General features: G+C 46.9%; 3 protein-coding genes across 4 annotated transcripts in view; all 3 read right to left on the bottom strand.

Annotated features, from left to right (window-relative positions):
- LOC143432677 (lysozyme c-1) overlaps positions 1 to 16,691 on the bottom strand; it is a 242,395-nt gene that overhangs the window by 46,049 nt on the left and 179,655 nt on the right. The gene's annotated exons all lie outside the window — the stretch shown is intronic.
- Positions 616 to 6,397, bottom strand: LOC143432928 (uncharacterized). 2 transcript variants are annotated; one of them, XM_076909928.1, is made up of 13 exons: positions 6,177 to 6,397; positions 5,646 to 5,749; positions 5,098 to 5,196; positions 4,683 to 4,781; positions 4,077 to 4,283; positions 3,255 to 3,452; positions 3,082 to 3,180; positions 2,919 to 3,017; positions 2,748 to 2,846; positions 2,127 to 2,222; positions 1,667 to 1,901; positions 1,299 to 1,439; positions 616 to 1,214 (listed from the first exon to the last, which is right to left on the bottom strand). In XM_076909928.1, exons 1-13 carry the CDS (start codon positions 6,268 to 6,270, stop codon positions 1,129 to 1,131), a joined length of 1,656 nt encoding a protein of 551 aa, XP_076766043.1. In that variant the 5' UTR covers positions 6,271 to 6,397; the 3' UTR covers positions 616 to 1,128. The 2 variants fall into 2 exon arrangements, with proteins under 2 accessions (XP_076766043.1, XP_076766051.1); XM_076909936.1 differs by having other exon boundaries at positions 1,299 to 1,427.
- The window catches only part of LOC143426117 (neuroendocrine convertase 1), a 28,504-nt gene continuing 18,028 nt past the window's right edge, over positions 6,216 to 16,691 (bottom strand). Inside the window, exons 13-16 of the mRNA XM_076899345.1 lie at positions 16,346 to 16,479; positions 16,072 to 16,203; positions 15,859 to 15,944; positions 6,216 to 6,335 (exon numbers count right to left, since the gene is read on the bottom strand). Coding sequence (XP_076755460.1) covers positions 6,308 to 6,335; positions 15,859 to 15,944; positions 16,072 to 16,203; positions 16,346 to 16,479 — 380 coding nt within the window. The 3' untranslated portion in view covers positions 6,216 to 6,307. The remainder of the gene's footprint in view (positions 6,336 to 15,858; positions 15,945 to 16,071; positions 16,204 to 16,345; positions 16,480 to 16,691) is intronic.

The raw sequence follows: 16,691 nt of genomic DNA, 5'->3' as shown, positions 1-16,691 counted from the left end.
GCGAGCGAGAGGCAACAGTCTCTGTTTATGCTCAATTTCATTATCTCCAGTTGATAGAAGCGAAGTATTGCTTCGGGAATAGGTCCTTTAGGCTGTTTATGTTTTCGGTTGGGAAGTGACATTGTGACGTAAAATTCCTCTACGACTGTAGTCCTCAATACGACGTGTCTAGCGTTAGTACAGTTTCGACGATCGTAGCGAGCACACGTACCGAGAAATTGTGCACCACTCGTTTGAAAGTTTTAAGGTGGGTTTGATTTTGGTGATAGAGCAAGTGTAAACAGTGATGACGTATCAGGTGTGAGAAATAGAAAAATTAGAATAATAGACAATGAATCCGGAAGTAGCAGCGATGACCCAGAAGATTCTGGCTATTCAGAATACCTTGGTAAGTGTTTTGTAAAATATCACACCAAACGCAACTACAGAACTTGAATTCTGATAATTATGTTTTTCAAAATGTAAACACAGATAATATATCAAAATATAACAGTTTCGTATGTTAATTTTTTAATAAATTCATTTAGGCGCAAAATCGTTTCGAGTTGCAGCACCACCCGACCGAAAATCTCGTCGAGCGCAAAGGGTTAAGAGTCTAAGGTACGTATTAGATATTTACGTATTTACAGCCGAACTTTCGAATAACTTTATGCAGCGGAACGAACATTGAACTCGAAGTGAAACGAAATAGGACGGTTTCAAACGTCAATCGTCTATTTGCGGTAACGTAAAGTGAAAGCTATCAGTTAGACAGTTTAGAGGGCTGACATTTTCCAAAAATATATGCGAGACATCTTTCAATTCACGCGAAATGTTCAGACTCGTAAGATTTGTACATCGACGTAATGATTTGTCCATTGTTTGAATTGAGAGATTTAACCGAGATTTACGCGATATGTCGAAAGCTTTCGTTGACTCGTAGAACTCGTTTCTTCGTTGATTCGCCTTCGTATCTACGCAATTCCACTATGACACGCGACTCCATATTGAAACGGACTGTAAAAAAGGTAAAATTAGTGTCTCTACGGATATGTCATGTTTCGAATCGCTAAAACTCTCTACTGAATATCCTTCGCAATTTTTTACAATCCCGTTCCGCTTCAAACGGAATCGTAAAGCGTTACACGTCTACGTGATGGAACATTTATGACATCGCTGTTTGTTCGACTTTATTTTCCCATCTTTCTCCTGGTCCATGTGTTTACGAACCGACTCTGCAATCATTATTTCAGGGATGATCGTTCGTCCAGATTTTTCACAAGCTTAAGTAGAGAATCTACGCGGACAAATCCTCTCACCAGCGACGGACTTTTTATCCACTGCAGACAGAGCGTCGCAGAGTTCTTTGTCGATGGAGACCTCAGGATTCAATCCCGATGCCCAGATCATCAGCATCCGGAAACCGTGCTCCTTATAACTCGAGGGACCTATAAGAGGAGCTTTATCGTCCTTTTCATAAGGCTGCTCTTGGTTCACAGAGGGAACATCGAGGAACAAAGTATTCAACGAGGCACAGTTCGCTGGGCAAATCGCCTCTCGTTTTTCGACATTTAATCATGACTCGCCTTCAGAAATCCACCTTTGTACCTCGATGAGTTCTTACGTGTCTTGCCGCGCATCCAACTTAATTTCCCCTCCTAGAAGAGAGACGAAACAAATATTTTACCCGTGTACTGATGTTCGATCGCTCGAATCTGATCCATCGTGAACGCCCAGTGCAGCGCCAACTTCTTCCAATCCTCGGGACCCAATTGTTTGTACGCCAATTTCCATAGAACCGATCGGATTTGCTCCGGAAGAGCGCCATTGTTACTGGAGATACTCCCACCCCTCGAGCCCTCCCGCCATCTTCTTCTAGCCGGCGTTAGGTCGTGGATTTCCTTCTCTGACGTCGAATCCTCCTGGAAAGATCGTTTTCTAACATTCTGCTTAACAATAATAATTATCTATCGGTTGCGTAAACTTTCATCCTTCAATGCGTCTCCCTGAAACGCTCGTATCGAAGTATAATTATTGTCGCGGAGGACTCTTTCTACTATAATGTACTTAAGAATGAGGTACGAGCCGAGGGAATGCAACATTCCAGCAGCTGTACACCACGATAATGGATCGCTAATGGTACCTACCGGTGTAGGATAGTCCAATCTCGCAGTTTTAATTATCATGTCGACGATGGCTGTGAAACTGCCTCTCGCCGCTATGTAGAGTGGCGTTCTGCCGCTCTGCGAACATATCCCGACAAACTTCGCTTTAACTTTATTAGAGAATCATCCACGGGCGGCAGCCTTGGCTGCGCTCCCGCCAAGCTGACGTTCTCGTAAATTTTCCCTGGGACATTGTGCGCGCCGCCCTACCTGTGCAAACTCCTCGGGTGGGTAGGCCCCGTCGACGATGTCAGCTCGTCGCACTCGTGTTAAACCGGAGTTAACATACTCGGTTACAAAGAGACGCCTACTTTGATTGCGTTCGATCGAGCCGAGGCGTCGAATAGAGCTATAGCGTCCCGCTTCCCCAGTTAAGTTTAATGCGTTCAACCATGTGGGTAGGGTTAAGTTCTGGTTTAGCGTTCGCCGTCCGAGGGTGACGGAAGCTAACAAACTCGCGCGACGAGCTAACCACCCGTCGCAACTTGGATCTTACCGCTTAAAACCGAATCGTTTGGCAAGTGAATAGGGGAGCGAAGCCGGAGATTTGTAAAATAAATAAAGGAGAAGTAAGGAAAGTGCCGGTGTACGATCAGTGTTCACCTGTTCCCTTTGCTCGATATTCGCACCTGCTGCTAGCAACAGCTCACAAATGTCCGAGTGTCCCTTCTCCGCGGCGATGTGGATCGGGGATTGTTGTCTCTGAAACGAACAGCCGAACAAGATCGTGCCACGAGTGAACGAACAGCGAGATGTACGCTTCGAAATACGCACCGAGTTCAAGCAATTCAGATCGACGCCTTTATTGATCAATATCTCGACGGTTTCTACGTCGTTGTTCTGACAGGCCAAGTGCAAAGGCGTGTTCCCGTACTGCGAACCGATTCAACGGTGATTGATAGCGGTTCGATGCCGGTTAAACGCGGTTTAAACGTACCTTGCACTGTTTGTTCAACGCTGCGCCGTGCTGGATCATCGAGCCTAATATCCCCTTGCAGCCCTGGCTGGCAGCCACGTGAAGCGGGGTGTAACCCATCTGAAACGTACCCGTTCCGGTTACATTCGTTCGTTTCGACGTCGGCTGGTTAACGGAGACGAATCGCGATTTACTTCGTCGGTTAATTCAGTGTCCGCGCCGGCTCTTAACAGCAGTTGAGCCATGGCCGTGTGCCTCGTTCTGGTGGCCACGTGAAGCGGCGTGTTCCCTTCGTTGTCCTGTGCGTCCACGTTTGCTCCAAGTCCTATTAGAACCTCCACGGCCTCCAAGTGTTCCTCCGCGCAGCCACAATGCATAGGTGTTTGTCCTTTCTAAAAATCGATGATCGTTTGAATAATTCTCCGACTGAAAATTCTGCCAGGGTTTGTCGACGTCTCGGCTGGGTAGATGAAACGGTTTTTCCTTTCGAGGATAATCCACCGCGCATATGGAGACGGAGACGAGGGGCTGGGATTACGGACGACGAATCGAAACAGCCGAATATACACAGGGTAAAAGCGGAAAGCTGGAAGCACCGTCAAAACGGCGCGAGTTCCATAAAATGCCCTCAAAGGCCCTGCCGTTAGATTCGTGCGGCTGCACCGCGCTCTCCTTCTACTTCGGGGATTTCACTTGTCTTCGCGATAAGAAGGCAACATAGCTAACGTCGGAGACCTAGTTTCTCGGTATCCAAGCCGCGAAAGAGAAGGAGAGAGCGAGAGGGATGAAGGAGGAGGAGCCGAGTCGGAGTAGTTTCCGTATAAATTGAAGTTTCTTGAGTCCTTTGCGTCCGTTTCTGTGAATTAATATCGCAGGGCCGAGTAAACTGTCTACGAGAGACGACGCGTGGGGTTAGCAGCTAAGACTATCGTAAGAAAGTTAGACGCGTATTTCATCCCCGAAATTGCTCCTCTCCGTCGATCGTAACGAATGAACAAAGTGGTGCCAGCTCTTACTTTGTCCGTGGCGTTCAACTCGATCCTGGGCACGTTCGAGAGGGTGGTTATCATAGTTGGATGGCCGGCGCTAGCTGCGTGATGAAGCGCGGTCGCACCCGTGCTGTCTATCGCGTCTCCGTTCAACGATTCCACGGCCTCCGCGAGGTATTCGACGACGCGGACGTTGTTGCCTCGAGCAGCGCACATTAAGAGGGTGTGTTGCTTCTGTAGAACCAAATAGACTGCCAGTGACGTGCATTGTTCGCTCGATGAATATCGTCGCGATGTTAGTGAACGTCGCAACGTTAAAATCGTACGAAATGGAACTTCGCTCGAACTAATTTCCAGCGTCTAGAATTTCGTCAGAATTTCTCAGACTCATGGAAGGTTCTTCCTCGAGATAATAGCACGTTCGAGCGCGTGCTTTTATCTCGAGAGGGAATCGTGACTCGATTTTGTAATTCTATACGGGAACAAAGCTTGGAATCGTCGACCTCCTCTTGTGGCCAGCGAAATTTCTTTGCCCAGTCAACTTCGAGCTAGCTTTTAAAGGGTTGGGATTGATTCAGTTGGGACGCTTCGCGCGAGAACGGATCGTCGATCGATCGATTATCGTGGACGTACCTTGTTCACCGCAGACACGTTGGCTCCAGCGTTGATCAACATTTTCACCGCGTCTCTGTGCCCGTATCGCGCGGCCATGTGCAACGGGCGCATACCGAACTTAAAACATCGCAAACAGAATTCAATCAGATTTTTCGGTGGACGTTAAAAAATTGTGCACGCGTTCGAGCCACCGGTTCGTTCGCGTTTTTCACCAGGTTTAATACGAATTCTCTACGAAGGCAAAAATAAAAAGAAGTGCAAATATACGGGAGGATCGAAAAATGATTACTTTTCGTATTAAATAACTGACAAACGCGTAAGAATATCTGAAACACCATCAGCCGTACGCCCGAACCGATGGTCGACCGACTTAATTTAATTCCATTTGGCTACCGCAAATATTTGAAGAACGATATTTCAGATAAAATATTACCTTGTCTCTTGCCTCGATGTCGCATTTTGCTTGTATCAACATCTCGATGATCTCCGTGTTTCCCCTGGACGCTGCCCAATGAATTGGCGCCCGGCCGTACTAGACAGTCATTTCCCAATTGAAAATCTTTCATTAATTTACGTTAAACTGTATTCTCAGAACTCGTATGGTATTATATGCTATCGCGAGAAGGATTTCCTTTACCGTCTTAGCAGCTATCCTCTTAGCAATAATATCCTCAAAGCCTAAAGCTAATGATTAGTCCCTCACCCCTTCCCTCCTATCTTATTCATTTTAGGAGAAGAATTCAAATCAATATTCGAAGTGATTTTCGAGGAAACAGCTTGTAATTATATCGCCTCCCTTTATAGGGGCACGATACTTCAGTAATAGGATATTAAGTAGTAATACCCTGTATGTAGTCAGACTCACTATTTACGAGCCATAGCCATAACCGCGTTATCTCTCATTTTGGGTCATCCAATACATTTTTTATGGCTTTAATAATAACGAATCAGTGAAAAATAGCGGTTTTTCCTTCGACTTACGTTGTTTCTGGAATCGACATCCACGATCTCTTTGAGCACTTTGCGAGCGGTGTCCGCTTCATTTTTTATCACAGCCTCGTATAATAGAAGATCGTTCTTAAGTACTGTCAAACGGAAATGTTGAGAATTAGCTACCCTTTAATTAACGTTGACGAAAAAGAAGAGAATAACAGTTTCGTTAGATTGAATTGTCTGAATATTCTCGGACTTCCTTTCTAACTTTTATTCCGTTTCCGATGCGATGAACTTCTTCTTTTTTGTTCGTTGTTTCTCATTATGCAGAGTTTTCCTTTCGCAGAGCTTTTAAAAATCGTTATCTTTATGTCGGAACGGTCGGAGATAGAAAGGCAGAATTCTATCAGAGTTTCTGGAAATTTGCTCGCTTAATCGAAACGACGATGAGGGATGAAAAGGCGCGGAACTTGATCCACAGTTTCCCTCGGTCGCGAGTTTCGGCCGGAATAAAAGTTACGCGAGAGGGAAGAAAGATGTTTCTCGGAAACTTTTGTTTTTTCGTTTCCTTGTACTTACTCCTAGCAGTCTTTTGATTCAACACCTCCCCTTCGATCGCCTCGTTGATATTCAGGGGCGAGGGTGTCTTCGTTAATTCCCCTTTGTCCACCATTTTTTGCTTCCTCGCGCTCACCTTCTAGTCTACATGTTTACCCCAGTTCCGTGTAATTATTAGACCTGAAAATCGAAGCTGAACACAGAAGTGTCTTCTTTTCCCGTTTCTCTAAGCTTGCGGTACATACTATATATATTTAAAATCGTTAACTTCAGTAATCATTCGATTTAATATTAAGCGATACAATTAACGGTTAATCCCTGATGTTGCAATTATTAATAATACGAAATCATGCAAACGATTCTCCTCCAGCTCGCTTCAATTTTGTCGTGAAATTTATTATTGAAACCACGTCGCGCACCTATCTGGTGGTACACGCGTACGTACGCTTTGAGACAGAGTTAATATTTGTTTCAGCGACTTTTCGACGTTTCTCGTCTAGTCCGGGCCAATAGATGTACATATTTCTGCTAGCGACTGACCGCAAATGCGAACCGTCCGACTCACAATTAACAAACCGTAACAAGCGTGAGCGGACTACGCGCGGTGTACAATTGAAATGATCGCACGCATACCTGTGGTTTGCCTTCCGCGCGATGCTCGAAAGACCGAGCTTATATTTAGTAATTTGCATCGATGGCTCGACTCGGTGACCGTGCTTCAATTAACCGCACTATTATACAGAGAATCCCGTGCTCAATTTCGAAATTACTTAGACGAGAGCTTCCTCTATGGCGATGTTCGTGGAACGGCGACATTTCGTTAACGGATGCTTGGGATTCGAATCAACCGTGAAACGCCACAGCGATATTCATGCAGAGACGACTTTGCGCTCTTTAAGCCGTTGAAACATCTCGTCTGGTCGATGTTTTATTCATCGGGAGGACGTAATAATTTTTCACGAAAATCGCGTTCAAAGAGTACACGGAGATCCGTACAGTGTCTAGTGTACCCGCGCTGAATAATTAGAGCGTTCAGGAAGATTAATGGGGAGGCGTCTCGCAAACAGGGCAGCAGCGGTGAAAAATCTATCTCTGGTTCGTCGTTTAGCTAACTAGCGGCTCGTACGCGGACGAAAATTGAAATGTACGACCCTCTTTAGCTGTGCGCGATCTGCTATGCGAACCCATACGATCCTATACGATCCGGTAAGCACGAGAAGTTACCGCGGCAGCGCGATGCCAAGAGACATATAAAATTCAGTAACGTCCCTTGAAGCAGTCGCTGTTCCCAGCAGCTAGCTTCGTTTCGAATGCACAACTGTTCCCGTCATGTTTCGCGAGTATCCTTTTTCCGAACGGTTATCTGAACGTTATCCGGCCGCCGACGGAACGGCGCATTTCCCTCGAAAACATGAAATTGTAGTCCGTGCGAGGCTCTCGCGTTCCGAGCGTCGACTGGCAAAAGAATCGTCGCACGCGATACGGAAAGAAGAGACGCCCTTTGAGAGCGTATAAACGCGATGCATTCCTCTCACGGGTGAACGAAGGTTTTGTTCATTTTGTCCCCCGTTCCAGCGAAAGGCTATCGGATCAGTCAGTCCCGCGAATCGCGAAAACACGTTCAAAGATGTGTATACACTCGCAGCTTTACTCTCTGTCTCGTCTCGTAATTACGTTCGATGAAACGCGAGACGTTTAACGAGTTACGGGTTCGCAGATCGTCAGCGATATAGGATTCAACGAGCGAAAGTTCAGCCGTCGGTTACCTTTGGAAAACAGAAGCAGCAACTCGAGAATCCTCCGCGGGAAAGTTTTAATAAGGATCCTCTTTACTCTTCCGAGCGTTTTTCTACGATCCTTGGCTACCGCTTAATATTCCGTGGACGGTCCGCGAAATTTCGCTCGATAATAAGACCTGGACAGTGACGTCTCACAGGAAACGCAGAGGGGTTGAAACGGTTGGATCGCTTGGAAATGATTCTCGTAGTCGTTTCTTCTGGCTCTTTCTTTCGCTGTTCCCGATGGACGAACGATTCGATAGAGAGAACGGGGTGAAGATCGCTTCGACGAATCTGACCGTTTATCCCCGAACTCCGTTTCCCATCGAATATGTACGAGCAGCTAGAAGCGCGGTACAATGGGACACGCTCTCGGAACCAGGCAGCTGCGATTTAATCCTCTGGATATTTTCAGTCGGACGGGAAGTTCGGCTTTGAAATTCTGGCGAAACGAACCGTTTGCTGTTCGAGACACGGGTCAACCGGTCAATCGAATTCTGGTGAATGATGATCGCCGGCATAGCTGCCATTGCGAGCGTTACATCGTTGAAATTCAATCGAACCGGCGACTCTCTGTATCACTGATTTATTGCCGTGGCACGTAATGCCTTTGAAACCCGAGGTTACACTCGCTCGCGTGTCCGGTTCCATCGGAACGTATTTCCTGCAACGACTTAACGTCAATGCGCTCGCTCGATGTCTTCCTTTCGCTGCGAGCGACTGCAGAATCGAAGCGATTCGATTTAGCGAAATCGAGAAGCGACAAGATAGAGTCCGCGTCACCAATTAAACGCAACAATCGTGGCATCGATACGCTCGCGATTATTCTTACACGTCGAACGTCCACCAGGAGAGAACGAACTTCCTTCGATCGACCTGCAAATAACTAAAACGGGACGCGCGGGTATCGACAGGCCAATCCTGGGAATTAGTATATCTTTCTAGCTTAAATGCAACGCCACCCGCTGGCTCGAGCGAGATAACACGTTCCGTTGAACAGAGAACGTTCGAAGCGGTAAAAGGCGAGGGATGTACCTTCGATGCGTTATGCTGGCTCGATGATACGGTTCTCGATGCGTTCCATTTACAAAGTTTCCACGAGAATTCAAGGATACGTTGAAAAATCGTTCGAATCGCGATCTACTCGGGCGTGTCTGACTAATCGCGATCCGTACTACTTGTTCTCCGACGTAGATCTCCGCTAAACTGCCGGATTATTTTAGCCGACTGTCTCCAGATATTTTCGACACGAACAGATCGTCGTTCGTCACGTGTCAAGGGACAGATTTAATTGGTTCTGCGATGGAAAGAGTTTGGGGAGGGGAGATCAGCTCGAACGGATCGCTGATATCCTCCCGTTAGTGCGGTCGACAGCTAGGTCATCAATTAGTCGGCTTTCATCCCTTGCTAAATTTTATCAGCGAATCTAGCGTTTACTGCGCCGCTTTTGAGCTGATCGCGTCGTTTATGTCGCATCGCGAACATCGAGCCATCGAAGACACTTGGAATTTGCTAATAAATAAATAACAAAGCTAAAAGTACTGTTCTATTTCATATTATCTGTTTCTCGATGAGTTTGCGCGATATTGCGAATGCTTGTAACGGAATAACGTCAAGTCCTTGCGCGGTGTCTGAAGGTACGATGAAATTCAAATAGCTCCATTGTTCCCCATAGATTAAACAATATTCGGAACGTTAAACAGATCGTTCGAACGTTATGTCAATGCACACTATACGACACTGTATCAATAGCCAGTGGCATTGTTTACTTGTAAATATCAGATAATTCCAGCCACGCTAATTGTACAATAGATCAGGTCGGCAAGAAATTCACTCCGATTACGCGCAGTGGCCATTGCCGTTCCAATTCCCGTGACGTTCGTAAAGTAACGCTTTCGCGCTTAATATCATCCAATAAAAATGACAAATGTTTGCGAGTCGATCGATATCGGCCACATATGCCCGTCCACGGAATGTCCGAAAAATGTGGAAGAAAATTAAAGAGCCTCCTCGCGTAACGGAGGCAATGAGCGTGCTCCCTTTTTTTCTTCCACCGGATCAATGAAGCCATGCAAATAGAGGGGCGAGCATTTAGCGCGCGGTTCCACGAAGAGAAGTCGAGTAATTAGCGGGCAACCTGTCCTCTGTTTGCTCTCCGTTCTGTTCCGTCGGCGGCAGCCGGTGAGAAAAATGAGGATCCAACGGTAGGGACGACGGATAAAGAATGATCGTCGCCGCGACGACGCCTTCGTTAAAGCGACTGGCATCCCCCCTGGCTTGACTTTCCCGCTGAGAATAAAGGCGACGGGTGTTACCTATCAGCGATCAACTCTTCTCGTCGACACTCCTCTCGTCGATCTATCAACGAAAGAGCACCTCCTGCTTCGAACGAAACGGAAGGGCTGATCGAAGTTCTCGTTCACCGTAGAGCAACGCTTTGAGAAAAAATTCCACCATTGCTGTCTGTCTATCTACCGTGCTCGATCGTTTCACCTGCGCATACACGCGACGAGCTTTTTGTAACGAGCCATAAATAAGCACGGTACAACCGAGCCGCAGATTACAGTTCATTCTTCCCGTCTACCTCCGCGTTTATTTTCTTTTTTACTTTTCAGTTCTATTCTCAATAATATACTGGCTGCATTTCTCTCCCCCTTTTTTCCTCCCAGCGTCGAATCATTTCCCATTTGCTTGGAACAGTTTTCTCTATTTGCTTTTCATTTTCCAGTTGCCGGTGTTCGTTAGCGGCGAGCGCAAGACTCGCGCGAGTAATTACGCGCCGCGATAGAATCGATTTTCGAACGGGCCCCGGGGCGCTGGATTCCGAGGTATTTTCAAAAATTGGAGCTAACAAGTTCGCTCTGCGGAGCGTAGATTTTTTCGAGCTCGAGAATACGCGGCCACTCGATCCCTCCTAATTTTCCGGAAGACGGTGTCCCTGGGCGCTCGGTAGAATTCACCGTTTCATCCGTTTGACGTCACGCCGTTACGTTCGCGGGGTATAACGTCGCGCTTAATCTACCGCGCGGAATACGTTTGTGTTTTCGTCGAGTCGAGCCGCGCAGCTTTTCCATTAGCGGCAGCGAGCATAATGCACGCGTTACAAGAAGGATGAAGGGATGGAATTTTTCCCACGAGACACGACCGAGAAAACGAAAGGAGAAGGGAAGCTATTCAACCCTCTGAATCATAATGAAGTTTGCGTTACTCGAGGAAATTATCTTCGCCGATCCTTTTCACCTTCCCCGATATCGGAACCGTCCGCAACTCGATGGTCTTTAATGGTCACCCCTGGTTTCGTATATCACGGAAAACTGATAATTTCCCGCTACCACCGCTATTAATTACGATCTATTAACGCGACCTCTCGCCGTGACAAGAGCGTAACCGAGTTCCTCGATCGAAACGGTGCTTAACCGGCTTAGATTCTCATCGGTTTTACCAATAATTCAAGTAGGCGCTGTCGAGGTACGTACGTGTGTGTACATCCGGCTGGTATTCGCGGCGATATAATCGCGGATACAAAAATGTCACGCGTTTCGATTATCGATCGAAGCTCTCGATAACAGCGACGCGATCCGCTAATACTCTGCAGCCGTCCGCCGATCCCGTATCCAAAGTGTTCGCCGGCGAATATTCGGCTCGTACGGAGGGATTTCGCCTGATTTGAAACGGTAATCGCGTTTGGAAGAATCTTGTCGCGATGCCTCGACGCGATGTAGCTCGAAAAACGTACCGTCCCGATATTTCCGCCAACAGATTAAATATTCATCGTCTCGTCGAAGCGATCGCAGTCGAAGTAATTTCATTGCGGCGTCGCGATGCTCGATACGGTTAATTAATAACGGATTATATCATTCGACGCATCGATTCCTCAGATTTGTCCGATATTAATCCGTATCGCGGGATTCTGGTTCAGATGCGAACGGGAAACGGTGCACGCGCGTCCCGCGGATTAAGCGTATCGCGGGCGGAACAAATCGAGCACGGAGGAACCGTCATTTTTCAGAACCGAAGCTACCATTCCTACGCTATCCGGTGAATCAGTTGTGTCATTTATTACTCGCCGTCCATTCCGTTGAAACACCGGACAGACGATTCAATTTCTCCGCGAAATTCTTAAGGAAGCTGTCTCAAGCTTCCTCGGTGATGGATGCGTCGATCGATCGGCGCGTAGGATCGTGGAGAACGGTAAAATTACACGTTATTAGAATTGCTTCCAATTTGTTTCGTGGGGGAAAGTAACAAGGGTGTATCGCATGTCGTTTGGTTCGTTCGAGCAAACAAGCTGAAATTGTCTACGGTGTGTGTCAAGGATGTTTCACTGCGAAGGTATCATTCGGTACGAAACGGCGTGTTGTCGCATGAACCAATTTTACTTACCCTTTCACTCGTATGTTATTTTACAACCAGTTATTACGCACATTTATAGAAAAATTTGTTCATTCGTCGAAGGATTATTTTTCGGAATAAAATAATGAATTTCGTACAAAGGGAAACGAATGAAACGCGCGGAGCAACGTCTGCCTAATAATCACTTTTGAGTTCAACCCTTTTGAAGCTTAATTGCATTCTCCTGCCCCTTTCTGTTTTTCGTCCGAGTTATTTTGCTTGCTGAAATTTATATGAATTGTGCCCTCCGTCAAAGTGGCAGGAATATTCAAAAGGGCGAGCAATTAAAAAGTTTCCGATGCCGATTTTAATGAAAAATCTTATTAATTAGAATACCTGGACGAGCGCGAGCGAAACCGTGGGTAAAATAAAGTCAGCCACAATATTGGTCACGCAATGATTACCCAGGGGTTTAATGATTTTTTTTTCCTTGGGTATAATCGACCTGTCGAGAGGAAAGTTCACCCTACACACGAGAAATTACGCTGATTCCGTCGTGAAAGTAGTTCCATTGTTGCTTATGCTATTTTTCATCTTACATCTTATCTCTATCTTATCTGGGCTGAATCATCGTCTAGAATGAAGCTGAACAATACGAAGTGGAACATCGACGCGACTACTGCAACCTCGGTTACAGTTAAACGTTACAAAATTTATTCGACCTAATTAAATATTCTCGATTGCTCGTTTCCGCCTCGTGCGCTATATTTAAAATACAGTTGGAAACGTTTAGAAACCCATCTCGTTCGATGAATAGGGAACGATGCGGTAAATTTAACAGACGATACGTTCGCATAAGCTCGAACAGGTGCGTGGCGGTATTGCGTGGAAATTCGAACTGGCAAAGAGGACATTCGCGCAGCTCGCGGCGCTCGCAAAGTCGACAACAGGTCAGGGGCTGCTCGGTGAATGGGGTGCTGCTGGTTAATTAGCGGAATCCGCGTCGAGTGTAAAAGCACTCGGCTGTAAACGCTACTTCCACGATGCTCCGTTCGCATCGTCACGCCCTTTATGATCGTCTAATCGCCACGGACGGCAACTCGAACGTAGTTAAACGCTAATCTCTCCCGTTAAATACTCGTGCCTCGTTCGAGACGTTATCGAACTCCTTTTACAATTCGTGTGACGAACGGAACGCGAAAATGAAGGGTTTACTTACGCTGAACGTGGAGTCTGTGTCGTTTCTGCGTGATTCCAGGTGTTCGCTCGCAAGGGTTGAAGAGGTGAAAGTCAGGTGGTGAGAAGAGACACCATTAACGTCCCGTTCCCAGCGAGCTGCACGACGTTCACGGCACGAAGGGCGGCATGCTACTGGCCGAATCACCCCCGTTTCGCCCTCGACTCACCCTACCATTAGGTCGACGGCAGCGCAGCTACGTGGTGCTCGCTACGACTAGGATAGGCGCTGGCAGCAAGTCAAATTTCGAGCCCTCCGTTTTTCCCTTATCCTTCTTCCTCGAATCGAATCTTCCATCCTTTCTCGCGAGCATTTTTTCTGCCGTTCAAGAAACGGACAACAGCTGCCTCTGGATTTTTATAGCTTTTTTTCAAATTGCTCGATAAACGCGCGAGCCGCTTTACAAGCATTCGAAAACGAACGTCAACGCGTTTGTCACGGTCCCATCCATTTTTTAAGCAATCACGTCTGAACTTAAGAGGCACGAAAGTTTCGATGTATAATTCATTCAGACGCTCTGAATATAGAAAGGCTACTTTAAAGTAGCTCTGCCATCTCTCTAGTAACACTTCGACGTGACGCCTCCGCGGCAATTTAGAAGGCGTAATCATTTATACATCGATCGCAATCTCTCTCTTTTCGAAGTTACGGGAAACTACACTCGAGGAACGGGGCGGTGCTTTTTCTTTACGAGATCGAATTAGATCGCGAATTCTACGTGCAAACTTCCGTGGCGGATGCAATTTTTTTCTCAACGGAGAAACCGGAACCTTGGCATATTTACATGCCTTCGAACGAGTTTCAGAACACGAGGTATCGCAGCCTCAGTATCTACATCGACGTTTGCGAAATTAATTTGCATTAATATCATTATTAATTGATAAATGGTACGCGATAACCGAGGGCACGTATCTCCAATCGTGGCTAATTCGTATTTTAATTAAATCCTCCGGGAAGGATCGCTGGTGCTTTCCATACGGACCGATTGATTTTATCCACGGATATTGTTTCACCTTATTACCAACCATCTCTCGTTGTCTCGGCGGGCGGCCCCGCGTTCGTTCTTTGATCAAAAGCAAATCGCGCAAAACCAGCGCACAATGCTCGCGCTCTTATTATTATTGCATCCGGTGGCTCGGTTAAAATTGAATTTCCGTGGTCGCCTGGTTCGTGTCGTTCCTCCGGCGAAATTGAAAAGTGACTAACGCAAATCTCGCTCGCCTGGCCCTTTGATCTCGAACTGTGGTTCCGTTCGGGAATAAAGCGGGTGGCCCCCTTCTTCTTGCCCGCGAGCAGAAAATTATAATAACGTCTGTGAATCACGGCTCGCGCGAGAGGGCGGACGGTTCCCGGTAAGAATTTCGCACAGGCTCGTTCTTAAGGGACGGGGGTTCTCAAGGCTCGCGAGCCACGCTAATAATCTTGCTCATATTTCACCAGGAACGTTGCACGGTTACGTATTACCCGAAAATATTCCCAGGATCCCGCGCGAGTTACGTTTTTCCACGCTGGAATGATTTATCGTTGTAACGCGTTCGAGTAGCCGCCTTCAAGAGTCGTATTTCTGACGTTCGTGACAGAGGGCTTCGCGAGGCTGCTAACTCGCACTCGGTCGAGTATAATTTTCAATGGGATTTTCGCGAAATTTAACTTGGAACGCGCTCGTCGAACACGGTCCGCCGAGGTCGTATAAAAAATTCAGCCTCTTCGCGGTGTTACATTTGATCTTCGTAACGCTCTCGTGGAAATGTCGAGTGGGAAGTTCTCTCGGGGGTGGAGAGTGGGTTTTGCGAAAGCTTGATTGTATTCCTCGAAGAGGGACAAGTATTGGAAGTCGATCACGGTCTATTTAAGATGTATGCCGGGGTATTTTAAATACCATTTTGTATTCTTCATCCAGCTACCGCGGGAGAAGTAATAATATCGTCGCGCGGAGAAGGATGGGTGAAATTTGCTTCTGTGAAAGTCCGTTCATGGAAGAAAATCCTCGGTGAACCTATTTTTGCTTCGTTTTTTCTTGCGTTCGCGCGAGCTCACCCGAGCGGAACCATTAGAAAATGCGGGCTGCTCTAAAATTCCCTTTGTAGCGTAAGCATTTGTTCGAGAGTCCCCGCGTCGTCAATATTTCACCAACTGCTCATTAACTACTGCTAGTTGAGCGATGTATGAGACGTTGTAGCGAGATAAAAAGAGTAGGCAGAGATAGGGACAGAGGGATGGGTAGTAAAGGTTCCACGAACGATCATCTGTCACGTTGCTCTGCTTCTATTGGGACCAGCCAGCGCATTTTCCTTGCGCGTACAAACAAATCGGCTCGCTCGCTTCGTAAATTTATGTTTGCAAAAATTCCGCCAACCAATCTCTGTCGTGGATATCGTTCGTCCCGCGTATCCATGATCCCAGTCCCTTCCCGAGCATGGATTTCACCAGCCGATTCTCGCTCTGCAACAGCGTGTATTCCGTTACGAGCTGGATTGGAAACGGGGACGCGAATTTCGAGCTCGCTACGTCCGCGGATTAAAATAACAGCGAAGCTAACGTCGCGCTGGAATCGAGAAGGGCTACTCACGGTTTTTCGGATCCGGTTGTAGTCCTGGTTGTAAATTCGCGGCCCGTTCCTGCGATACTCCGGAATTTCATTGCTCCCGTGTAAAATCAATGCGAACGCCTCTATCGTCCCCTTGTTCTCTTTTGGCCCGACCTGTCGAGGTGCAAACGTACGCGGTCAGAGCTTACAAATCGATAGAATCGACCACCGTTTCGATTGAAATAAAAAAAAAAAGAAAAAAAGAGACGATGAAAAAAGTGTGGACAAACGGAAATTGTTCTCGCGAGTGAATCACCTCGTCGAGGATGTCCAGCAGCCAACTGCCGCGTGGATCCTCGCCCCAAGACGCCACAGACATAAATCTCCACTTCTGGAACCCGGCAGCCGAGTCGTCCAATTTCCTAGGCTTCAATATCTGCACCTTCGTCCCTTAAATGTACATTAGAGAACGTTTCCGGGACAATCGTTCGCGGTCGAGATTCGCAAACGCGAGGCGCGCTAAGTTAAATTAACGCGGATAATTTCATTTTTTGCGTTCTCAAGCAGCGAGAATTTTGTGCGCTGGGTGGAAATTTACGCGGCTCCGGTTTCCGGTTGACCGAAATTACGTTCCGTCGGTGCCCGTTATTTTTCGAATATTC

The sequence above is a fragment of the Xylocopa sonorina genome, chromosome 1 (assembly GCF_050948175.1).
Source record: "Xylocopa sonorina isolate GNS202 chromosome 1, iyXylSono1_principal, whole genome shotgun sequence".
Classification (NCBI taxonomy): domain Eukaryota; kingdom Metazoa; phylum Arthropoda; class Insecta; order Hymenoptera; family Apidae; genus Xylocopa; species Xylocopa sonorina.
The sequence above is the reverse complement of the archived record's forward strand: the minus strand, read 5'-3'. Positions and strand labels throughout refer to the sequence as shown.

Bases quoted from the DNA above. Each gene is read 5' to 3' on its own strand.
- LOC143432928 (XM_076909928.1), bottom strand. From the start codon at position 6,270: ATGGTGGACAAAGGGGAATTAACGAAGACACCCTCGCCCCTGAATATC. The intron at 3,018-3,081 runs GTACGTTTAAAC...ATCGGTTCGCAG, and splicing joins CGTTGAACAAACAGTGCAAG to TACGGGAACACGCCTTTGCA. The intron at 1,902-2,126 runs GTAGGTACCATT...CGATCTTTCCAG, and splicing joins GATTGGACTATCCTACACCG to GAGGATTCGACGTCAGAGAA.